This window comes from Herpailurus yagouaroundi, unplaced genomic scaffold (genome assembly GCF_014898765.1).
Source record: "Herpailurus yagouaroundi ecotype Mexico unplaced genomic scaffold, PumYag 77, whole genome shotgun sequence".
Classification (NCBI taxonomy): domain Eukaryota; kingdom Metazoa; phylum Chordata; class Mammalia; order Carnivora; family Felidae; genus Herpailurus; species Herpailurus yagouaroundi.
The window spans coordinates 79,942,789-79,968,419 of NW_024412388.1; the positions used below are offsets into that span (position 1 = coordinate 79,942,789).

Consider the following 25,631-nt stretch of genomic DNA (forward strand, 5'->3'; position numbering starts at 1 on the left):
AGATCGTGACCTGGCTGAAGTCGGACGCTTAACCGACTGCGCCACCCAGGCGCCCCTAAAAGTGCTTTTAATATACAGTCTCATTTGACTTTGAATCCTGTAAGTTATATAATATTTCCATTTCTGGTTGAGGAAATGAGGTTCAGAGACTGACCTGTCTAAAGTAATAAAAAACTGGGACTGTAACCTGGGTCTCTTTACTATACATTTCATGCTTATGCCACCATAGAACCCTGCAGTGATAAACCATTACTGGAATAACAACTTCACATGTGTGCTCTACAGATCTAGTATCATTTGCCTAGAAGTCTGTATAGCATAAATGTATAAAAAACCATTCACATTAGCATTTTTTTTTTTTCAGAAACACCAAGATTTGGGTCAATGACAATGTGGTAACTCTGGGGACATTTTTGCTAGCTAGCTTTTTCAGACTAATAATCTTGGTAAGGACAAGATAAATTTAGACAATATAACTCTTTTAACCAACAGTCAACTGATATACAAAACACTTCATAAAGAGCCAACATGTGAGCCAAGAGTTTCACATTCCTATTTTGAAAAAATTTAAAAACATTGTTTTACCAAAGAAATTCTGTTTTGACTAAACTTAGCACTGAAAAACGAGCATCTATACTTTACAAATTAAAGAACCCACAAATGTACTGGAAAAAATGCTAAATGAAAAATAGTTAAATAAAATCCCCAGGTGCCATATCTAGGGTCTTAAACTGAAATAAAATTTTAGGTGTTTTTTTTTTTTTTTTTTTTTTTTAAGGCAAGGGTTTTTTTTGTTTGTTTGTTTGGTTTTGGGGTTTTTTTTTTCTTGTTTTTAAGAGAGAGTGAGCAGGGAAGGGGTAGAATGACAAACTTCAGTAATCTGCAGGCCTGACGTGGGGACCGACCTCAGGACCATGAGATCCTGACCTGACCCAAATCAAGAGTGGGACGCTTAACCGGCTGAACCACCCAGAAGCCCCTGAAATAAAACGTTATAAGGAAACATTTCAAACAAACCAGTTGCCGTCCAATGTATCAAGAACAGTGTATATGACTGAAGTGCCAAAAGTGATTTAAATGGGATCTTTTACTTTTTAGAAATTGCAACACCCCACTATTTATAACATGGGCTCTTCTTGCAAATGACAAGTATGACACATTTTGTGAAGAACTTGACATGCATTGATACTACAAGTCATCCTGGAGACAAGCAAAAACGAGAGTTGCGTAAAGATACATCAACGTACTTTTCTCTGCCCTCTCCAGAAGCCAACGTGCAATACACCGTTAAAAATGGCTAAATTGGAATCTCTCAACGTGGCTCACTGCACACTATACTCAATTTCCACTACTGTGGATTTTACTTCTAGTTTCTGGTTTAGCTATTAGCAAGCCACTTCTCTGAACGTTTCATTTCCCAAAAAAAAACAAGAAAATGGGTAAAGGATCATAAAGAGCTTTGATCCGAATAACATCTATTAGACATCATCAAAAGCTTTTCCTCTGGACGATGTACACAGGCCCATGACGTTCTGCTTTCCTCATATCTCATTACAGAACCCAAGCCTCTTTCTCTCATTCCCGCTTTGGGCTCCTTAAAGAACAGCAAAGAGAATTCTTATAAGATAGCCAGTGCTCCTTTGTCCTCAGGGAAGGCTGGGAGAAGGTTTTGAGGCCTCAGCTGGTTGAGAGATGGTAGAAGCGACCCACCCTCGCCCCAACCCAAGCCTGCGCCACAGCTCCGGTACCACGACGCGCGCGCGCTCGCCGAGCTACTGTCCCACTGAAGGGGCGGGATTCCGAGGCGCGTGCCGAGACGACAGCAGGCGGAAGCTGCTGGCGACGAGGACCTTTCCCGCCGGCGCGGGTGGGGGAAGGGCAGCAGTCACACCCGGAAGTCAGTCTGCGAGGGAGGGAGGGGGGACGGGGGGGCGAGGCTTCCGGTAGCGCAAAGGGTATCGGGAGAGGCTTCCAGCAAACCTTCTTCCTTGGCCTCTGGAGGGACCACCGTTGCCGCGGCTTCGGCTTCCACGATCTGCGTTCGGGCTAAACGGCCACGGCGGCTGCTACTGTCGTTCCCCTTGTGCCCGGCTCTGTCCGTATTCGTTCCCAGGCGGTCGCCACGGTTCCAGCAGCGGCCGCGGCCGACATGTTGTGAGGCGGCGGCGCGGGTGTCTGAAGGATGGTTTGGCAGAGGCGCCGGCAGCGGCTGCTGGTGGCAGCGGCAGCTGGGGCTCCGGCTCTTTAGAGCCAAGCCCGCTGAGTGTCCGCCTGGTACCGCGGCGAGGCCAGTGCCCCCGGATCTTGCCTCTCCTCCGGCGCGGTTGGGGACCGGTTGGGCGACAGCGCCCGCTCCTCTGAGGAGACACGAAGGTGGTTCCCCAGTGCTCAAATTTCCGGACCACCTTTGCTTTCTCCTCTCCGACGTGGGCAGTGCTGTCCCTATTATCTTCAGCCCCCCGACCTCCCTCCCAATCTCGCCCTAAATCTCTCACACACACGGGTGTACCCCACCCTCACGAACCAGCCCCTCCCCACCCCCCACCCCTCGTTTTCTGCACCCTCTTCGCGCTCCTGGGATCCCACTTTGAGGGCAGCCTTTGAAAAATCTTCGCGGAATAGTGGACCAGAGCTGGGGAGTTTTTAAAAGTCGGGGCGCGCGCGAGAGGGAGATACGATGGCTTCCTCATCTGGCAATGATGATGATCTCACTATACCTAGAGCTGCTATCAATAAGATGATCAAAGAGACTCTCCCCAACGTCCGGGTGGCCAACGATGCCCGGGAGCTGGTGGTGAACTGCTGCACTGAATTCATTCACCTTATATCTTCTGAAGCCAATGAGATTTGCAACAAATCAGAAAAGAAGACCATCTCACCCGAGCATGTCATACAAGGTAAGTGGTGTGTGTGGGGTTTTGTTTGAATGAGGGTGAGGGGCAGCCTGCCAGTCGCGTGACCCGTTCATGTCAAAGCCTTCATTCCTCTCCCCTGATAATTACGAGTAGACGAAAAAGCCACGCGGGCATGGAGGTAGCCGGTGCCTTCAACTCGCTGTGTAGTAGTCTTGTGGTGCTTTTCATCCGGCGAGTACAAGTAAGGATTGCCAGCGTTTAGGTCAGCCTAACGTCCTCCAAAGATAAAGTAGCAGTCGTCGTCTGTTTACAGCCAGGTAAGCGGAAGCACCAAGAATTTTGCCTGCCTGCCGTTGAACCTAGACATGACAACTGAGCATTTGTCTCCCTAACGTGGAACCTCAGACGTGACAACTGAGAAAGGAACCCAAAGTTCTCCCTTGGAAAATGAATTTTCAGACAGGATCTTCCAAGTATGAGTGGAAGCACCCCTTCCCCCCCGCCCTGACCTTTTCACGGATGTAGAGGAAAAGATGAATTTTCTGAACGCATGAGTGAAAGAATTCTTAATGTAAACGCGTTTAACGTTGTAAAGTTTGGTGATGTTGAATGAAGAGTGTGTTTTCAGCTTTAAGAGTGGTTCAGTGAGGGGCCCCTGGCTGGCTCAGTTGGTGGAGCATGCAGCTCTTGATCCCAGAGTTTTGAGTTTGAGCCCCACGTAGGGTGTCCGTTTTACTTAAAAAACAAAACAAAACAAAACAAAAAACAATAATAAAAATTAAAATAGTTTAGTGGTCCTACTGTTCATCAAGTTAACAAAACTCTCCAGTTGTATTCTGGAAGAAAGGGTGGATGATTATCCTTTCTTCCCCTCTCTTTCTCAGTTTTCCTTTTATGTAGCTTGCTTTGCTTTATGGAGATAAATTTTTAAAGCTTGGATTGAAAGTTTGTAAGAGATTTTTTTCATGGAACATTTCCCTGTCCTTTCCTGTTGCAATTCCCATTTAGATGCATACACTTAAGCTTTTATTGAGCATTTCTGAAAGTTTGGACAGTTTCCCATCTTGGAAAGGGTTTAGTCCAGTAGTAGGGGTTTGGGGGACCACATTCTGATGGTTTGTTTCAGGCATAGGGAGACATAATGTTTTGGAGCACTTACGTATACTCTTAAGAAAAAGTTGCATTCAATTTGAGGTGATAACTTGCCTTTTATAATAATTAAAATTCTAACAATTTCTTGATTGCTTTTGAAGTAAAAAAATCGTGATGAATTTTAATCGTTTTAGTAGGCAGGCAGGTGTCTACCATTTTATTTTTCATAATTTAACTTTGCAAAGGTGATGTCCCTGTTACTCTGAAGTAGAGAACACATCTCATATTCACCATATCCAATATTTTATTGTCAGTATTGACAAAAGGATTAGATGATTCATTTTTGGTCCTTAATGATGGATGGAAGGTAGATTTTAATGTACTCTGCCATTTCTATTTCAGTCCATGAAGAGAAAAAAAATCCCTGGGAAAAACCGTATTTGATTTTAAAGCTAGGTTGTTTTTGTTTGTTTGTTTGTTTGTTTTTTTAACTTGTGTGGTGTGTGAATACTCTGGTAGGTACAGTGAAAGTCAAGTTCTCTATTTTTCCTCTTGTGTTTTATTTTTACATTGTATGTACATGTTTTAAGTCTTCCATGAGATTATCCAACACAGCTATAATTTCCTTTTACAACTCATAAGAAAGAAAAAGAATGTTTTATACACATTGCCTTTCTAATGAAAATTTCAAAAGCTTTCTAAAGGATCTGCCTAAACATTTGTTTACAACACAGGAGTGAGGATTGTTCCAAAAGTCTAATAACACATTACAATCTGTCTTCTTGGGTAGTTTATTCTTTTCTAAGATATATTTAGATTTCTGATTGACATGATGGAATAAAAGTGCAGCTGTAGCAAGCAGTATGCTAAATAGCTCAACTTTGGAATATGCTAAATTTAAGGTGTGAGTCCAAAAGTTCCAGTGAAAGCGTTTTCCTTTGTGTACTGAGGATGATTGATTATTTTTTAAAAAATCATCCACTGCCCTGTTACAGTCTTACAAATTTACCCTTTCTTTGGGTAACATTGTTGTTAAGTGGATAAGAACCTACCATTTTTGCCCCAAATTCCTCCAGTTAGGGGAATACATCTTATACATTTATAATCTCATATTAATTTCATATTGTTTAGCCATTTTAAAGAATTTTTGTCTTGAGTGGTTACTTTCTTTTTTAAAAGAAATCCTCTAAGGTGTGTATTTTTTTTTTAGGTGTTTAAAATGTATCTTTACAGATTAACCCTGGAAAGCTTGCTAAATCATGGTAAATAGGACTTTTTTATGCTTTTCTGTAAGCATTTATTATTTTGGTATATAGGATATATGCAAGTGGAATAATGTACATTTAAAGTCATATGAATCTCACATTTGAAGTTCCAATTTTTTAGTTAATAAGTTTAATGAACTAGATTTTGCTTCAGGACATGTCATTTGTTCACTTGCTACTTTGCTTTACAATGTCAGAGCAAATTAAGCATTTGAGGCTGTTCTGTAAAATGGAAGTTATTAAAGTTGACATAACTTTATTGTTAGTAAATCTTTGAAATAGTTAAACTTTGAAAAAATTATGAAATGTTTTGCTTTTTTTGAATTTAAAAAGGGGACTTGGTATTGAAGATCACAGATGCACAAATAAAGGGGTTCTAAGCTATAAAAGGTGTTCCTTTCATGTCATTGCTGGTTTTTGTGAACACATACTCTTAAATAAGTTTTAACATGTTCTGTTGTATTATGTAAAGAACTGACATTGAGAGTTAAGAACTGCAAGTTCTACACTGGAAAGTCTTTGGCCTTAGGCAAATCTGTTAAAGGTTTCCTCATTTATGTATAAATAATACTTAATTGTTTCAGGTATTACTTGCAATTACTGAGAATCAGTCAGGGTTGAGAATCTTACATGATATGCTGCAATAAATAATTTTATATTTTTAGAAGTTAGCTTTTCTTAGGCACACTTTAAAAAAAATGTTTATTTATTTTGAGAGAAAGAGAGAGAGCTCATGGGAGGGGTAGAGGGAAAGGAGAGAGAGAATCCCAAGCAGGCTCTGTGCTGCAGAGCCTGATGCAGGGCTCCATCTCACGAACTGCGAGATAATAACGTGAGCCAAAATGAAGAGTCAGATGCTTAACCCACTGAGCCACCTTAGACACCCCTAAGATGTTTATTCATTTTTGAGAGAGAGAGAAAGAGCACGTGCAGTGGAAGGGCAGAAAGAGACGGAGACACAGAATCTGAAGCAGGCTTCAGGCTCTGAGCTGTCAGCACAGAGCCCAAAGCAAGGCTTGAACCCACGGACCGCAGGATCATGACCTGAGCCAAAGTCAGACGCCCAACCCACTGAGCCACTCAGGTGCCCCTAAATAGTAATTTTTAAAATGCGTAATGTTACTGATTAAAATGTAAAGCTTGAAGTCTGTTATGTTTAACCATACAGCATAATGCCATTGTAAAGCTGAAGTATAAATAAAGATATTTTAAGTGATTATTTTTTTGAATTTTTAATCTTCTGCCACATTTCCCCCCCACATTTATAACAATAGTTAGTAACTGGAAAAAGTCTCTGAGGATTTGCTTCTTCAGCAATGGAGTTGCTCCAGGCTATCTCTGTTGAAGGAATTTAAAAAAATCTAGTCCCTCTCACACTGGTACTTTTGTGAAATACAATAAAAATGGATCACTAGAAAAAATTGAAAAATACATAAAATTTCAATTTTTGTTGTTAGATTCAATAAACTTAAAATTACTCTTGTCAAATTGCTTTGAAGGTTCTTTTTTTTTTTTCCTCCAGCTTTATTGAGTTATAATTGATATAACATTGTGTAAGATTAAGGTATACAGCATAATGATTTGATATGTGTATATATTGTGAAATGATACCACAATATGGTTAGTTAACACATCCATCACCCCATGTAGTTAAAGTTTTGCTGTGAAGGTTCCTAAATGCTTTCTTTGATTTCCATACTTAACTCATCACAGACCATTATAAGCAGTTCTGGCACAAGTCCATGGACCACAGTTTGAGTAGCTTTGCTCTAAAGCCTAAATAAACCACAGTCTATTTTAGAAAGTGGATGTGAAGTAGTTTTTAAATCAGAGGATCTGAGTGATTGCAGAGTTATAAAAATAATGAGAATGAAAATGATATTGTATTATCTAAATAATCATGCATACTGGTATTTTTTCCAAAGGGACACATTATGTATATGGAATTGGTATTATCACATAATCAAGTTTTTTTCAAGTTAGGATTTTATTATTTAACTTAAAACTGACATACCTTGTTTTTATTTTTCTTCTGCTACCCAACAATTTTGAACACTACTAGGTACCTGGCATGGTGTTAGATAATGGTAAGGGTATAACGATTGATTATATTTGGTTCCTGCTCTGCCCTCAGTCTCTCATTATTGTCCCAGATTCCCAGGGGTAGTAATCCATAGAGGACATAATTTTTTTTTTAATTTTTTTTCAACGTTTTTATTTATTTTTGGGACAGAGAGAGACAGAGCATGAACTGGGGAGGGGCAGAGAGAGAGGGAGACACAGAATCGGAAACAGGCTCCAGGCTCCGAGCCACCAGCCCAGAGCCCGACGCGGGGCTCGAAGTCACGGACCGCGAGATCGTGACCTGGCTGAAGTCGGACACTCAACCTACTGCGCCACCCAGGCGCCCCATAGAGGACATAATTAAGGGTCTTCAGAAACCTTTGCCTGGCTAATGAGCCAAGAAGTCACTTTGGCCTATATCATCCTTTTAATGCATTTTAAGTGAACTACCCCCCCCCCCCACTTTCTTTAACATATAAACAAAAGAAAACAAATTTGAGAATGCTATTTTACATATTTTAATATTTTAACGAAAAACCTGTATTACACATTTGAATATGAAGTAATTCACATAAATTCTTGTTATAACAAAATTTTATAGGATTGCGTTACTTTTGTAAAATAAGATAAGCCTGTATTATTGTTGCTGGATGGAAGTTTTCACCTTTTTTTTTTAAAAGGTTTTTTTTTTTTTTTTTAATTTTTTAACATTTGTCATTTTTAAAAAAGTTTATTTGGGGGGGGGCAGAGAGAGAATCCCCTGCCAACTCCCCGTATCAGCACCGAGCCCAACACAGGGCTCGAACCCACAAAACCATGAACCATACTGTTGAGATCATGACCTGAGCTCATGAAATCAAGAGTCAGATGCTTAACCAACTGAGCCACACGGGGGCCTTAACATCTGTCTTTAAAATTGAAAAATGTGGCAAATATTTTTTTCCCCTAATATACCATGCACTTTTCTGGGTATAGTTTTAAAGTACATGGCAGAGGGGAGCAGACAGGCATCTGAGGAGCAAGTGATGTATGTGTTTTACCAGCAAAAATTTTTCTTTATTTTTTTCTTTTCTGGATTTTACTCTGAGATCCTTGATAGAGCCAGGGCCCTAACAGTCCATTAAGTCTCTTTATACAAACTAGAAAAAGGCACTTCTTCCCTAAAAACCTTTACTACCATCTGCCAGAAAAGTGCTGTAATAAACATACAGATCTATGTTTACAGTATGAATGGCCTTCCTTAGATATGGTCCTGTTGTGCACTGAATAACCTGCAAACCCGCAATGATGGCCCTGCTTAAGAGTCATTTCCCTTATCCTTTAAGATACTCTTTGTGTAAAATGGAAAGGATTATTCCTCTATGGTAACAAATGGTGTAAAATATCTCCTTGTTTAGAAAAGACTATTATCTACTTATTCCTGGTAACCATAGTGTATTTAAAATTTGGATTAAAGTCAGTGCAGTTTTAGAAATTAAAATTTATGGCTCATCCTGTTGAACCATTTAATTGAGAGTACAAATTTGTATATGGCAGCTCTTTGAATAATATTAAATATTAACCTTGGATTCACTTGCAAATTTTTTTAAAGTGGTGTTCTCAACCTTAGATGGTTTTAAAAATGAGTTTTTTAAATTTTTAACTCAAACTCTCCATGGTTACAAATAGTTTGGATTGGATTTTTTTGATGTTGAGTCTAGTAATTGATGATAATTTGAAGAATTGTCTGCATGGTGTTGGTTAATTTTATAAATTTAATATTTTATATTATAAATATATTCATTCAACTTGAATTTAGTGTGATAATGCATAGCTGCACATTTATTTATGTCCTGTACACTTATTAGGGTGCTCTTTTAAATGTAAGGGAAAAAATAAAGATGAATAATACATAGTCCAAGTGGTTATGGGAATCTTATGTGCTAGACATGGTGTTAAATGCTGTAGATCACTTGTTGATCCCTATAGTCCTAAAAATAATATCGTGAATATTTTGCTTATTCTGTGGGCCAGCCTCTGTTCTAAGCTCTTTGTTTATATTAATTCATTTATTCTTCACAGTAACCTGATCTGATGAGATACAGGTACTGTTATTCTTGCTTTAGTGGTACAGAGGTGAAGGAACTTATCTAGGCTCACACAGTTCATATGAGGCAGAGCTGGGATCAGTCTCTGGCAGCTGTAGGGCCTGCAGGCTTAACCGCCATACTGCATATGTTTTAGGAAGATACTACGAAATGCTATTCTCAGAGAAGGAAAACTGAAGCTTAGAGATATGAAGCAGTGTATCCAAGGTTACATGAATATATTGACAACCAAATTTCAAATTCTAAGATGTCTATCTGATTTTATAAGGGGGAGATTACTTCTGTCTATGAGCATCAGGCAAGTTTACTTAAAGATGGAGTTTGATTTGAGCCTTGAATGCATTACCGTCAGTATGAATGTGGGAAACTGATGTCTGTTGGGAAACATTGAGCAGTTAGATTTAGCATATGTAGGGATTTAATGGCAGAAATAAAGCTGGAAATGTAGTAGGGCTAGATCCTAGGGAAATGTGGTATACGCTAAGGAAATAAGATTTTCTTCAGAATGTTGGCAGGAAACCACAAGCCATTCTCTTGGTTTCTTTTGGTATTGTCTCCAGCCAATATTATTGAAAATATACTACTATATGCCTTTAAAAAAGAGAAGAAATTGGGCTGCCTGGGTGGCTCAGTCACTTAAGCATCCAACTCTTGATTTAGGCTCAGGCCATGGTCTCAAGGTCCGTGAGATTGAGCCCTGTGTTGGGCTCTGCTCTGACAGTGTGGAGCCTGCTTGGGATTCTTTCTCTCTTTCTCTGCCCTGCCCCTGCTCCTTCTCACTCACATTCTCTCAAAATAAGTAAATAAACATTTAAAAAAAAAAAAAAAAAGAAAAACTTTGGCTTCTAGCATTGACACCAAATTATCAGTCTGTCAATTCAAGTAAAAAATGTAGGCTGCTTAATCTTCACTTAATTTTCCACTATATCTCCAACTTTTTAGGCCAAGAATTATGTGGTAGTTATTTTGATATTCAGAACTCAGAGTAATGAATTACTGAAGTTTTTTGGGGGAGCAGAGGCAATAAGTTAGTATAATTAAAATTCAAGTAATAGTACTCTGCTTTTTGGCATGAGATTATTTCTAAAGAAGGTTGATGCAAAACAGCTTAATATTTGAAGTAATTAAAGTCATAAATCATTTCAAAATGTCCTTAAAAACCACAGCTTATACAGGAGGGAATGCGTATTTGTAAAGGTGTATTTGGTATTCTCCTTGAAGAGCAAATCCCTGTAGTTGGAATTCGGGGCAACTTTGCTGAGGGCAGTCTGGTTCATCATAATTGTTGAAAAACTGCAAGAACTGATACACTAAGTTAAATTCATCAACTATATTTTTCACCATCTATATTTCGTCATTGGGTCAGAAAACAAAAATGCCTTTGGGGCACTGGCAATATATAGAAAACTATAAAATACAATTTTAATTACTGTGAGCCAAAAGAAAACTTTATGCTTTGTCTTGGTTATAGAAGGCATTTAGAAGGTGCATTACTATAAAATTTTCTTTCTAAATGTGAAAAAATAAAGGGAGGGAAAATTGTTAATACTTCTAACCTTATAGTCTGTCTTTATCCCAGTTTTCTGCCACATCAGTTGAAATGTTTTTATAGTGCTTCCTGTTAAGTTTTATTTTCAAGGGAAACTTGTTGGCTGAATATAAATGCTGAATTTCATAAGTTATTTCCACCCGTATTTCTTAAACTTGGCAGTTGGAGTACCTTTGCTAAAAATAGTCTCCTGTTTGGTATATTGTACAAAAGAACTTATCCATTCTTTTATCCCATCCTACTGAAACTTAGAACATATGTTACCAACCTACTTTTTCTAAGCCAAATGGCACAAAATATGTTATTAACAAGTAGACTCCAAATACTTGTTTTTTTGATATTCTTCTAGAAAGTGACTGAGGTAATGATGTTTGATTTACTGTGAGTGGTATAGGAAAAATGTTTTCTTACTAAAAGCACATGTTCTTACATTGGACTTTGTTTTTTTCCTCTCACAGGAAATGCTTTGGTTTTTAAAAATTAATCAGAAAAGTAAATGCCTGTGCTGTTAAATGTTCCTCAAGTTTTATCTAATTTGTAATATAATAAGAAAGTTGATACAATATTTTGATTTAGCCATTCAAATAATTGCTGTGCAACTATAAAATAGGTAAAATTATTAGAAGACAGAAATCCCCTCCCCTCCAAAAAAAAACCCCCAAAAATCACAAAAGCTTAATCTTCCATAAATGGGGGGAAAGACTAAGTTTTATCACTTTTTCATGTTTTCATTTCCCTAGCACTAGAAAGTTTGGGCTTTGGCTCTTACATCAGTGAAGTAAAAGAAGTCTTACAAGAATGCAAGACTGTAGCATTAAAAAGAAGAAAGGCCAGTTCTCGTTTGGAAAACCTTGGCATTCCTGAAGAAGAGTTATTGAGACAGCAGCAAGAATTATTTGCAAAAGTAAGTAATGCATTATAAATTGTTTTCATCTGAATACTGCCCTGTTTGCTAACAGAAATCATACTGGTTTCTGAAATCATTTCTTAAATCAATATATATATACAGAGGATTTTCTTTCTGTGGCTGGTTGTTTGATCATAGAGTCTGATGTTTAAATCTAACCAGTTTGACTCTGTTTGGCCAGTTATTTGCTTCATAAAAAAATAAATATTTGCTCATTAAAAAAAATTTTTTTTTTTAAACAGGGTGCTTCAGTGGCTTAGTGAGTCAGGCGTCCCAACTTCAGCTCAGGTCATGATCTCATGGTTTGTGAGTTCCAGCCATGCTTCTGGCTCTCTGCTGTCAGCTTAGAGCCCGCTTCAGATCCTCTCTCTCTCTCTCTCTCTCTCTCTCTCTCTCTCTCTCTCTCTTCCCCTCCCCCACTCTGGTGCACGCTGTCTCAAAAGTAAACGTTAAAAAAAAACTTTTTTTAAAGTAAATATTTGCAGCAACTTGTTTTCTTTTTTTATTAATTTTTTTTTTAATGTTTGGGGCGCCTGGTTGGCTCAGTCGGTTGAACGCCCGACTTCGGCTCAGGTCATGATCTCATGGTCTGTGAGTTCAAGCCCTGCATCAGGCTCTGTGCTGACAGCTCAGAGCCTGGAGTCTGCTTCGGATTCTGTGTCTTCCTCTTTCTCTGCCCTTCCCCCACTCATGCTCTATTTCTCTCTCTCTCTCTCTCTCTCTCTCTCTCTCTCTCTCTCTCTCTGTCTCTCTCAAAAATAAACATTAAGGGGGCGCCTGGGTGGCGCAGTCGGTTAAGCGTCCGACTTCAGCCAGGTCACGATCTCGCGGTCCGTGAGTTCGAGCCCCACGTCGGGCTCTGAGCTGATGGCTCAGAGCCTGGAGCCTGTTTCCGATTCTGTGTCTCCCTCTCTCTCTGCCCCTCCCCCGTTCATGCTCTGTCTCTCTCTGTCCCAAAAATAAGTAAACGTTGAAAAAAAAAAAATTAAAAAAAAAAAATAAAATAAACATTAAGAAAAAAAATTAAAAAAATTTTTTTTAATGTTTATTTATTTTTGAGAAAGAGAGAGAGAGAGAGAGCATGAGTGGAGAAGAGAGGGCGGAAGACACAGACACTGAAGCAGGCTGCAGCTTCTGAGCTGTCAGCACAGATGTGGGGTTCGAACTTGAACCGTGAGATCATGACCTGAGCTAAAGACGGACACTCAACCAACTGAGCCACCCAGGCGCCCCTTTTTTAATTTTTTTAATGTTTATTTTTGAGAGAGAGAGGGAGACAGAGTGCAAGCAGGGGAGGGGCAAAGAGAGAGGGAGGCATGGAATCTGAAGGAGACACCAGGCTCTCAGCTGTCAGCATAGAGCCCAGTGTAGGGGTCGAACCCACCGACCATGAGATCATGACCTGAGCTGAAGTTGAACGCTTAACCAACTGAGCGACCCAGGTACTCCAGCAACAATTGGTTTTCCAAGGAGAACAACTCCAAAATAACTACTGATTTTACTTTGAGTTTTTAATTTTTTTGTCCAGACAGAACGACCAGTTAAAAGCATGAAAAGTATACTTAAACATTCTTAAGATTTAAAATGATGGGCTGGTGAGAAAATACTATATCAAATTTTATAATGAGTGGTATATAAGGAAAATTTAATAAACATCTGTTTTATAGTGAAATTAGGTTTTTAATGTACCTTTAAAACAAACATACTAATCTTAAAAAATTCCTTCCCTCTTTCCTTCCTCCTTCCCTCCTTTCCTCCCTTTCTTATTAAAACTCTAATTCCCAGTCTGTGAAGGATTAGTACTAATATTCCTCTCTTTAAAATAAAAAAAGGAGAAGATGAAGTTCTTACTACTCTAAGTTTTGGCCTCTCATTTCAAATTAGATTGTAAGGCAGTTTTGGGTTGAAGAGGTGCGATTTCCCACCAGTTACTGTAGTTACCATTAGAACTGGGAAGTATCACTTTTGGTAATCTCTTTCAGGCTAGCCCTATACCTGATCTCTTTGTAGTCATAATAACTTAAGTAGTCATAAGTTTGAATCAAAAAGCATTTGAATTTTAAGTGTTATCAAGCACTAGACATCAGAATACCATTCAAACTAATAAAAATAAAAGTTTACTAACATTTATTGAGTTCTAATCATGTGTTAATCATGTTGCCAAATAATTTACCTGTATTTTTTTAAATCCTCACAACAACCTACAAGATCGGTACTAAGGAGGTACTAAAAGCTTTTGAAACAGGTGTGAATACAAGTAAACACTTTATAATCCATATGAATATGAGATAACAAAGACTGATGATTAAAAAACCTTAGTGGCTATTATTTACTAACTCTCTGCTATTGCAGATCACCTAGAGAGTGCCAAATTAGATGTTTGATAAAAGGAAAAAGATGCTCTATTACTTTACATACTTTGCAGTTTTTATAAATATAAATAAATAAATGTGAATTTTATTATACTCATTTACACGTTAAGAAACAGACTCGGAGAAAGAAACCTGCATGAGATCATTCATTTCGTTTGTTCTACATATGTTTACTGAAGTCCTCACTACTTATAAGATATAGTGCTAAATGCTAGGCTTATAATAGTATACAAAAGAGACATGGTTCTTATTTTTTTTTTTTTAATTTTTTTTTTTAACGTTTATTTATTTTTGAGACAGAGAGAGACACAGCATGAACGGGGGAGGGTCAGAGAGAGAGGGAGACACAGAATCGGAAACAGGCTCCAGGCTCTGAGCCATCAGCCCAGAGCCCGACGCGGGGCTCGAACTCATGGACCGCGAGATCGTGACCTGAGCTGAAGTCGGATGCTCAACCGACTGAGCCACCCAGGCGCCCCGAGACACGATTCTTATTATGATGGAACTTAGTTTACTGGGAAGGATTGAGTTAAACAAATAAAACAGGTTAAGTTCATATAGTTAGGAAGTGTTGGAGTCTAAATTCAGACTCAAGTCTCCTGAACCCTAGACATGTGCTGTTTCTACATTACTATGCTAATGTTCTAGCCACCATTTTGTCCACTTACACTTATTTTAGAACTTTTAAGTGGAACATGATGGCTTTATCCTCTCCAGGGCAAAAAGAAGAATGAAGAAATAATTGCCCACCAAATCTGTCTTTACCTTTCTATCCTTGTCATTTGTTATTTCCTCTTCCTTATCTTCCTTCATTCTTGCCTTCATCTATGGGTGAGGATCCCTTAATATTTCTTTGCTCTTGTGAGGAAAATCAAGAGAGAGGTAAAATTATAGCACCTGTCTAGTACTTCTTCCTTAAAGCACAAAGCACTTAAGTCCTAAATATGGTAAGTAAATATAACAGCTTTTTTATCAGTTTGATTTCCTTTCACCTTTTAGACTTTATTTTAAATACTAACACAATAGCATCTTCATTTGAAGCAGTCTTTCAACTGCTAGCAACAAAATGTGGAAAGGGGGAACCATTAATATATTGAAGTTAAGATTAACTGTAAATTACAAATGAGTTATTTTAGTATTTGGGTGGGGAGGAGAGTCTAAAACATAATGAAAATCTCCAAAAGAAGAAATTAATTAGGAAGTATACACTTACTGTCTTTCACACTCCCATTTTAAAAGAAAAATACTTGAGGTAGGTTGGGTAAGAGGCAAGAGAGAAAAAAATTAGAGAAAGTACTGCTAAAAATTTTAATTTATGAAAATAAAATTTATCAATCAACATAGACTTTAAAGGCACAGGAATGTTTTTATGTCTAGACAGAGAAATATGTTTGCTAATATGGGTACTTAAAAGTCAGTTAAATTTTTTTTTTAATCTTTTATTTATTTTTGAGAGACAGAGAGAGACAGAGCATGAGCAGGGGAGGGGCAGAGAGAGAGGGAGACACAGAATCCGAAGCAGGCTCCAGGCTCTGAGTTGTCAGCACAGAGCACGACGTGGGGCTCGAACTCATGAAACATGAGATCATGACCTGAGCCGAAGTCGGATGCTCAACTGACTGAGCCACCCAGGCGCCCCAAAAGTCAGTTAAATTTTAATTGTAACCTGTACATTTCTTTGTAGATTACTGAATAAACTATGAGATCAAGCAGCTTTTGCAATAAAATCTGTGTAGAGACTTGAAACTGAGTTTTTTTTTTCCTGTGCCACGAAATTATACCTGTATATGATTGATTAAGTCACAGAGTAAGTATTCTTAAGTTTATTAAATTCACATATTTGGTTTGCCCTACAATTTTCTTATGAATTCTTAAAATGTTTTTCATGAAGCATTCTTAGTCTTTTTTACACTCTGGGTATTCCTGCCGTAAAGGTAAATATGCGTGTGTGTTAAAATAACTATTTTTCATACTTTTTAATTAAAAATAGATGCAATTAGTTATTAGAATATCTGGTTTCTGATTTCCTAAACAAAAAAAGTTTTTGTCTTTTAGGAGAGGTATGATATAGGTACACTGACAACTGTAATATGAGGCTAACTACTTTCATCAGGAAAATATAAAGAGTTCCCAAGTACAGAGACATTACATTAGATTTTGGCAGTGTAAGAGTGTGCCAATTATTTCGCATGTGAGTGCTAATACAAATTTAAACCCAAGCAGATCTCATCACATGTTAACTTATGAATGTTGACATTGGAATACCTTACCTGTAGTATAATATCAGCTCTGGACTGAAAAGTTGAGGAAGAAGCTTAATTTTCTTTTTTGCATAACTCAGAAAAACAGCTTGTATGCAGTTTACTTGTTGACCTCAGCAGATGACCTAAGCTGATAGTGTTAATTCAGATTTAAGAGATTATGGGAATCTTGGTTTGCATAGATTCATGATCGATCTACATGCAATACTAACTAAATTAGATAGCTTTTACATTTTCACATGTGTACATAGGCCTTCTGCACTCTTTCCAACACCCATTAGTTATTGAACTTTGTAAACTGGCATTGAGATATACAGTATTTTGTTGTACCAGTTTCATAAATGGTTTATAGCACAGTATGTGTGGGTTTGAGACATACCAAGGGTTAGTTTCTCAAGGTTTCTTGTTGTGCTTACTGAAGTAGCATTTGATGGAGGATCTCTTATATACATTTGTGGTAGATGAAAAAAAAATTATATTGCAAATCCTTTCTTTTTTTTTTAAAGCTTAAACCATATAGTAAGTTTTGGTCCAAGTTGAGTAGGATAAGTTAAACTTATATTGCATTCTGTTAACCAATATAAATGTATTTTTGCAAATCAAAATCACAAGGAGATGTTACTTATAAATATGTTAATTGGGGAGATTTCATCAAGTGAAATGAAATAATAAAATACAATACTAGGAAAAAAATAAATATTTTTGTAAGCATAGTTGTGTTGAAATAAAGTTTTCAAAAGAAAAAAAAAACGCATGCACCAGTAACTAAACAATTTTCTTAGCCTGAAACCCACCTTTCTGTGCTTTGATTTGTGATCAAGCCTAGTACTCTATAAACCACATTTCTGCTTTTCTATTGGACTTCATTGGACTCTGCTTCCAGTAGGGGGTTCTGGAGGGAGATTGCCAGGCTAGAAGAGGAAGGCAGCACTTGGGCTCCTTTCTTTTACTTCCTATTAGCTTTAGGTTCCTTTGAACAACCTACCAATGCATCTTTACTCTGGCTGCATCAATTTTTTTTTTCCTGTGGCAGGAACGGAATCCAGCGTATAGTTTCTTTACAGAACCAGCATAAACATTCATCATTTTCCTCCAGGGTGTGAGTCTCAAACCTTGGGCCCTCTATCAAGCTCAGAGATGCTTTTACCAGCCAATCTATACCAGTTCTTCAGAGGTCTGAGTTTCAGTTCCATGGATTGTTCTTTTAAGCTTCTTAAAAATTAAGTTTTAAAAATTCCAGCCTCTTCCTTTATTCCCTCAGTTTTAGGATTGGTGGCTGCTTTTGGTAGTTACCAGTTGTGTAATATATAAGTGTTCTTTTCATGCCTATTCAATGACCTAGTTACCAACTTTATACTTGGTTAACAATCCTTTATATTGCATTCTTTCTATTCCCCTAACTAATGTGACTTCTATCTCCTGATTAGGTCCTGAATGATACAGTTAGGACTTAGGAGAAAAATGGAGAAAATGATACTTCAGTTTGACTTGAAGAGTAGAACTTCAGTAGGTGAAAATTAGGAAATTTCAAATAGAATGACTATCAGCATGAGTTAAGGTAGTGAAAATGTGAGGGTATGGTGTATTGGGGAAGCATTTTAAGTTTTAGGGTTTTTTTTTGGAGTACCAAGTATGTATTACAATTGGGAGATAGGTTGGGGCAGGCAGTAATTTGGAGGACCTTGAACTCTAGGTTGAGAAATTGGACTTAATTGGGTAACAGATGATTTTTTTTTTTTAAGTATAATAATGACCTGATTAGAATTTTCTTCTAGAAATGATTGGATAATAAATTCAAGAGAGATTATTAAGAAAAGTTAGGAATGTATGTGGTAAAATCTTAATGTTAGAGTTATACTGAGCATTACTGTTTCCCACAAAACATGCTTTCAGAAAATACTGGAGGACTGTGTGTTGGGAATGTAACAAGAAGTATGAAAATAGTCTCTATTCTCAAGTCTAGTGGGAAAAAAGATACATACTCAGATAATTTGAGAACAAAGTAAATAGGTATGGGAATGCATAGAGAATTTTGGCATATGAAACAAAGTACACAGTATGATCTAGATGGCCAAGAAAGACTAATTTCTGTTTTAATAGATAACTAGGAATTGGCTATGCATAAAGGAGGATGGCGTGGTGAGTGTGAGTCAGGCTTAAAGGACAATTCTGAGAAAAGGCAGAAAGGGAAACAGCATTGTTTTGGTAGATTCCAATGGAATTTATATGATCTTTTCAAGAACAGATTGATTTTTTTCCTTCTTGATGTGGTTTTTCTGCTAATGAATTAAATTGGGAAAGACCTTTAGCTGTTGCAACATTGCTTGTAACGTTTATGTGCGTATCCTGGTTTCTAAAATTCTGTGATGGTTTTTAGAGAGGATATATCAAATGAATGGATTTTAACTATCTCACTTAAATTCAGTCCTGGATAAGTGCCTTTTCTCTAGTGGGTATATGGGAAGGGTGTGTGTGTGTGTGTGTGTGTGTGTGTGTGTACCCATGTGTGTTTATTTAGGGACAGGGACAGAGTCCTGTGTTTTTATTTAGGGACAGGAGAGGGACAGAGGAGAAATGTATGTATAGGGTAGGGAACTGTGATAGAAACTCAAACATCAAAATAGCTATTATACTCATGTATAGTACTTTTTCTTAAGAGTTAGGGGTACTATACTAGACAACTTTTAAATCATAGAAATAATTTTTAGATTGAAAAATGTTTACATCTGGGGTGCCTGGGTGGCTCAGTCGCTTGATCATCTGACTTCGGCTCAGGTCAGGTCTCGTGGTTCACGAATTTGAGCCCTGCATCAGGCTCTGTGCTGACAGCAAAGAGCCTGGAGCCTGCTTCAGATTCTGTGTCTCCCTCTCTCTGCCCCTCGCCCACTTGTGTTCTGTTTCTCTAATTCTCTCAAGAATAAATAATAAACATTAAAAAAAAAACATTAAAAAAATGTTTGCATCTAAATTTTAAGTTGAGAGGACAAAAGAATCAAGTGAAAAAAAGGTAGAGAGATGGGCTCCTGGGTGGCTCAGTTGGTTAAGCATCTGACTTCAGTTTGGGTCATGATCTCGTGGTTCATGGGTTAGAGTCCTGTGTCAGGCTCTGTGCTGACAGCTCTGAGCGTGGAGCCTGCTTCAGATTCTGTGTCTCCCTCTCTCTCTCTGCCCCTCCCCTGTTCACGCTCTATCTCTCTGTCTTTCAAAAGTGAATAAATGTAGGGGTGCCTGGGTGGCTCAGTCGGTTAAGTGGCCAGGTTCGGCTCAGGTCATGATCTTGTGGCCCCATGTTGGACTCTGCTGACAGCTTGGAGCCTGGAGCCTACTTCTGTTTTTTGTGTCTCCCTCTCTCTCTCCCCCTCCCGTATTCGTGCTCTCTCTCTGCCTTTCAAAAATGAATAAATGCTAAGAAAGAAAGAAAGAAAGAAAGAAAGAAAGAAAGAAAGAAAGAAAGAAAGAAAAAGGATAAATGTTAAAAAAAAAAAAAAAGAAAGAAAAAGGAAGAGAGAAACTGGGAAAGGAACCAAAGAGAGAATATTATGATTTTTGTACCAGCTTTTTCAATTTCAGTTGAACCAAAGGTCATAAAATTATGTGGCATAAAAGGACTGTCTATAAGAGAACCAAGTTTTGGAAACTGTCCTTAGTTGATAGAGAAGCAGTTGTCTAACTGTATTTCCTTATAGAGTTCATGTTTTCCAGATGTATAACAGTTATTTAGTGGTTGGAAAGTATCCAAATTTGGTAATAACTAAGTCTGTAATTGGCTTAATCTATACTTAACCAAAGTGTGTATGTTGTGAGTTTTAAAAAAATTATTACTGTTTTTATGTTTTTGGTGTTTAGGCTAGACAGCAACAAGCAGAATTGGCCCAGCAGGAATGGCTTCAAATGCAGCAGGCTGCCCAACAAGCACAGCTTGCTGCTGCCACAGCCAGCGCATCTAACCAGGCTGGATCTTCTCAGGATGAAGAAGATGATGATGACATCTGAAATTTACCAGCTGAGTTTCTATTTCCTCTATAAATGTTTTTCCCTGCACAAGAAAACAGTGAAAGAAATGCTTATCTGTAATTTTGTATGCATCTTGGTGGACTTGCCATTGGTATTCTAGGGATGTCTGCTGTTAAGTTTCATCTATTGTGTGCTATTCATGTAAAAACTGTCTCTTTGAACTATTGAAAATTTAAGATTCAGTATAATATCAATTTTGAATTTTTAATGGTGTTTATGAAATTTTAGATAGCAGTGAGTCCTTTATTTGATCAATAAACAGTGTTACAGAAAACGTCAAGTTTATAAAAATACAGTGAAATTTATACAGAAACTCTAAATCTGCATTTGCATTTCCTCCGCCCTTTTAACTAGACTAAAAATTGGGAATTTTAAATTATTGGGGGGAGGGTGTTGTGTAATGCAGTAGATGTTAGATCAGGATGGTGAAAAAACAAAGAGTTCAGTTTTGTAGTATCTGAATTTTTTGTCTTTTAAAATGAGTGTATATATATATAGGCAATAAATATATATGCTCAGATAAATATGCTTGTTTAAAAAAATCTCAAAATGACATCCAAAAACTTAGGAAGGAGTATGTTCAATAGTAGTTCTATGAATTCGGTGGGTTATGTTTTTGATTTTGTTTTTGTTTTATGTAGAGGTAAAAACTACAGTTTTATTATGGCATAATTCATCTTGAGCTATGCTATTACATTTCAAAGACTGCCCAATTTTGAGGACTGTCACGATTCTTACTATTTCACTCCAATAATTGTTAATAGTATTACTTGCTTAGTCCATCCATCTTTATTGGAACTTGTGAAACAATTGCTTAGGTTCCATTGGTTTAATGGAGATTCATGAATATGAAACCTTTGCTGGGGGAAAGAAATGAAAGTTAATAAGCATGCTTACTATAAAAGAGGGATTTTTTTGTAATTTAACTGATAGTTATAGTTTACTTATTGTTTGTTTTTAGCGTTACTTTTACATTTTCTTGACTAGATGGCCTAGAGTGTCCAGTGCTTCCTTTTGAAATGGCATCATTATCTCCATCATAATTGAGTGATAGCTTTAAAAATGATTGGTTTTATTTTGTTTAAGAAAGCGTGTCATAACTGATCAGCCCTATATGAAACATAAATAGTTTCAACCTACTCATTAAAAGGTAGAAGCTTTAATTTGGTTCCACTAAATAAAGTATGGTAGTGATTTTTATAGGAATCCAGTGTATTGAAGAAATGGCATATTGTTTGTACTTTGGAAACAGAATGGAAAAGCCACTTTAAGATAGTATAATCTAAATTCCTATGTCAGTTGCCAAATCATTTAAATTTGTATATTCACCAAGTCCAAGGATAAATTGTGGTTGCTGGGATTCAGTTTTAATTGGAGAGCTAAATAAGTAAAGTTTATAAGTATTAGATTTCTTAAAGGTCTTATTTTGCAGTTTTAGAAAAAGTGAAATATTAGCATACGTTTATTAAATACACTTCCCCCATGCCATGAAAAGGTTAATTTTGCTGAATGTTTTAAGTTGAAGTTGATATTGTATCCATGAAGTGCTTTGGACAAGATAGAAGGGGTTGTTTTTTTAAAAGTTTAAGTACCAAAGGTAGTCTAGTCTAAGAAATAATAAGTTAATAAGTGTTGGCTTTTCTAATTTGTACTGTAACATCCTTATTCTTTCTATTTTAAGTATATCTGTTTCTTAAGTAAACAACTTAGATATTTTTCCACTTTTTTTTCCCTGATGCAGAGTTCAGGTTAATTAATATTTTACTGCATCTGATAATGTATTATATGTTTGAAGCCTAGTGACTTTTCATTTTGACATTCTTGTGATTTCATATGCTGTATTCTTCAAGCAATAAAATCTGATGTGTTTTATAAATTGTTTTTATATTTAATAATCTACACAGATTAACAGCAGGAGATTGCTATTACTAACATTTTTAGTAGTTTCGAGAATCTTAGGCCCAACATTTTGATCATTTAGTATTTAATACCTGACTTTCTCCTTTGTTTATTGTTATTTCAGAAAATGTGGTTTTACTTGTACTTTTGTAATGGCAGTCCTAGGATCCAGGCATAACAAAGCTAATTAAGCAATGTTTTACTTTTAGTTTACTTTTTAGCATTTAAAAGTCATTATAATGTCCATTGTTGAGATTTTTTAAATCTTGTAGAGAGAGAAACAAATTTTTAGGGTTCTTGAGAAATAAAGTTACTGTTTAGTAAATATCTTCCCCACTTCCTTATCTATCTTTTTCAGCAACATTGAAAAGATAACATTGAAAAAATAACATTGAAAAGATACCAATTATTTTTATTTTTATTTTTTTAGAGAGTGTGCAAGTGGGTGGAGAGAGGGAAAGGAAGAGAGACAGAATCTTAAGCAGACTCCACACCCAGCGCAGAGTCTACCACAGGGCTCGATCTCATAACCCTGAGATCATGATCTGAGCCAAAATCGACAGTTGGATGCTTAACCAACTGAGCCACCCAGGTGCCCCGAAAAGGTACCAGTTTTTAAAACTGCATATACCATGCATATGTTTTCACAAATTAAACATACTCATATCACTGGCCTTCAGGTCAGGACACAGCAGTGTAAACACCCCAGAAGCCCCTTTTGCCCCTATTTTAGCATTGTCATCTTCCCTGGAAGTAACTACTATTCTGTTTTCTAAAACTATTGATTAGTTTTGCCTTTTATTTTATGTAAATACAATCTTTTTTAAATTAAAATTTTTTTTTCAACGTTTTTATTTATTTTTAGGACAGAGAGAGACAGAGCATGAACGGGGGAGGGGCAGAGAGAGAGGGAGACACAGAATCGGAAACAGGCTCCAGGCTCTGAGCCATCAGCCCAGAGCCCGACGCGGGGCTCGAACCCACGGACCGCGAGATCGTGACCTGGCTGAAGTCGGACGCTTAACCGACTGCGCCACCCAGGCGCCCCTGTTGCACACTAATGAAGATTGAAAATTTACATTCCAGGGGCGCCCCTGTTGCACACTAATGAAGATTGAAAATTTACATTCCAGGGGCGCCCCTGTTGCACACTAATGAAGATTGAAAATTTACATTCCAGGGGCGCCTGGGTGGCGCAGTCGGTTAAGCGTCCGACTTCAGCCAGGTCACGATCTCGCGGTCCGGGAGTTCGAGCCCCGCGTCGGGCTCTGGGCTCAGAGCCTGGAGCCTGTTTCCGATTCTGTGTCTCCCTCTCTCTCTGCCCCTCCCCCGTTCATGCTCTGTCTCTCTCTGTCCTAAAAATAAATAAAAACGTTGAAAAAAAAATTAAGAAAATTTACATTCCAGTTGACTAGCCTAAAGAGTTTAAGACCACTTTCACATTTATAGAGCCTAATTAACGCTAGTAGACAGGCACACCCTCATCTTTAACCCCTTTGTCCTGAGAAAGGAGGCTTAGCTGCCTCTTTAGTTCTTCAATTTTTCTTGTTCTAGTATCTTCATCCGTAGGGTGAGATTAACATTTCCAACAGTTTGGAAAATTTCGCTTTATAGCAGCTGAACAGAGCAGATGGTCTCTGAGATGCATTCTTTCTGATTAAGTGCTAGATCCACTTGGCTTTGTGGGATACCTTTTACTGAGGGACTCAAGTAACTGACCACTTCTTAAACCTATTAAAACTTGTACTTGTTCTATTTATGTTCCAAACGGCTGAAAGAGTTCTAGTAGGATCACACCCAAGCTATACATATCTAATTTGGTGTCACGCTCAAATCCTTCCAACTCTTCAGGTTAAGTGTACATACAGACAAGTACCCACCCTGGAAGTATATGTTGGTATTCTGTTGCCATTTCTCTTGATCCAGTCCATGGTTTTTTGTTTGTTTGTTTTTTAATTTTTTAATGTGTGTTTTATTTTTGAGAGAGTGCACGAGAGCAGGGGAGGGACAGAGGGAGAGGGAGACACAGAATCCGAAGCAGGCTACAGGCTCTTAGCTGTCAGCACAGAGCCCGACGTGGGGCTCGAACCCACAAACCGTGAGATCATGACCTGAGTGGAAGTCAGATACCCAACTGACTGAGCCACCTAGGTGCCCTGATCCAGTCCATGTTCTGAATGATGTCTGTATAGGCCAGACCAGAGTCTTCTATTTTTACTTGCTGATCAGGGCCATGAAGAAAAATATTTCTGGACTTCAGGTGTCTGTTATGTTATGAATGTAAAATACACTTTCCACCAATTCTTGAAAAGATTTTTATTGCAACACTGGCCTTAACATAAGGATGTGTGTACATTCGCCCATGTATTCTGGCCCTGCCTGTTTCACTCAGTTATCCAGTCCTACAAAGAGAGTTCACACAGGTGGATCTGAATGTGCAACATCAGGTGACACTGCATCAGGTGATACCTGCCCCATCAAGTTTTAAGTTTTCTTCAGAAGATTCCTCGATGGATGTGAAATTCTCTTCTAAGTTGTAATCATGCATAAGTGGCAGCTGATGTTCAGCAATCTGGAAGACAAGTCAGCTCTTTGAATAAAATGATTCCAATTCAACGGCATCTTTTGTGACTAAATTGGTGATATAGTTCATCAGTCTATTAGTCTGATTTTCAGTGCCAGCTTCTCCTAAGGAGTTTTCTTTTTCTGGGGTGAATTTGGCAAGGATAATGGATGATTTTTTTTTTTAATGTTTATTTATTTTTGAGAGAGAAAGAGACAGAGTGTGAGTGGGAGAGGGGCAGAGAGAGATGGAGACACAGAATCCGAGGCAGGCTGCAAGGTTGGAGCTGTCCACGCAGAGACCAGCGTGGGGCTCAAACTCAAGGACAGCGAGATTATGACATGAGCTGCAGATGGACGCCTAACTGACTGAGCCACCGAGGGGCCCCTGGATGAGCTACTACTTTAATCATTTTTGACATCATGTTGATCTCTATTGTCCTCCTGGTTAGAGATCACTTCCAGAGATGGCAACTGAATAGAGATTCTATCTTGCATTTGGGCCACATGAGCATCTACTATCCAAGCAGTATGATGGCCTACAACACCTTCACTTCCCATAGTACCTTTATGTAATCTGTTTAGTTGCACCCTTATTCAGCATATTTTGATTGCAAAATTCTGACCATCTGATTTATTCCTGAACTTGTATACTCTTCCATATCCACCTTTTCCTAAGGGGGCAAACTGTTCTAAATCATTTA

The 25,631-nt window shown here is 37.8% G+C and overlaps 1 protein-coding gene and 1 pseudogene across 1 annotated transcript; one reads left to right on the forward strand and one right to left on the reverse strand.

The window, feature by feature from the left end:
- Nucleotides 1-2,647: 2,647 nt before the first annotated feature.
- Nucleotides 2,648-22,342, forward strand: DR1 (down-regulator of transcription 1). Its single transcript, XM_040471007.1, has 3 exons — nt 2,648-2,897; nt 11,653-11,816; nt 20,299-22,342. The coding sequence occupies exons 1-3, from the start codon at nt 2,678-2,680 to the stop codon at nt 20,443-20,445; spliced, it is 531 nt and encodes a 176-aa protein (XP_040326941.1). The 5' UTR covers nt 2,648-2,677; the 3' UTR covers nt 20,446-22,342.
- A 2,081-nt stretch (nt 22,343-24,423) lies between these two features.
- Nucleotides 24,424-25,096, reverse strand: LOC121017802 (eukaryotic translation initiation factor 2-alpha kinase 1-like; annotated as a pseudogene).
- Nucleotides 25,097-25,631: the final 535 nt, after the last annotated feature.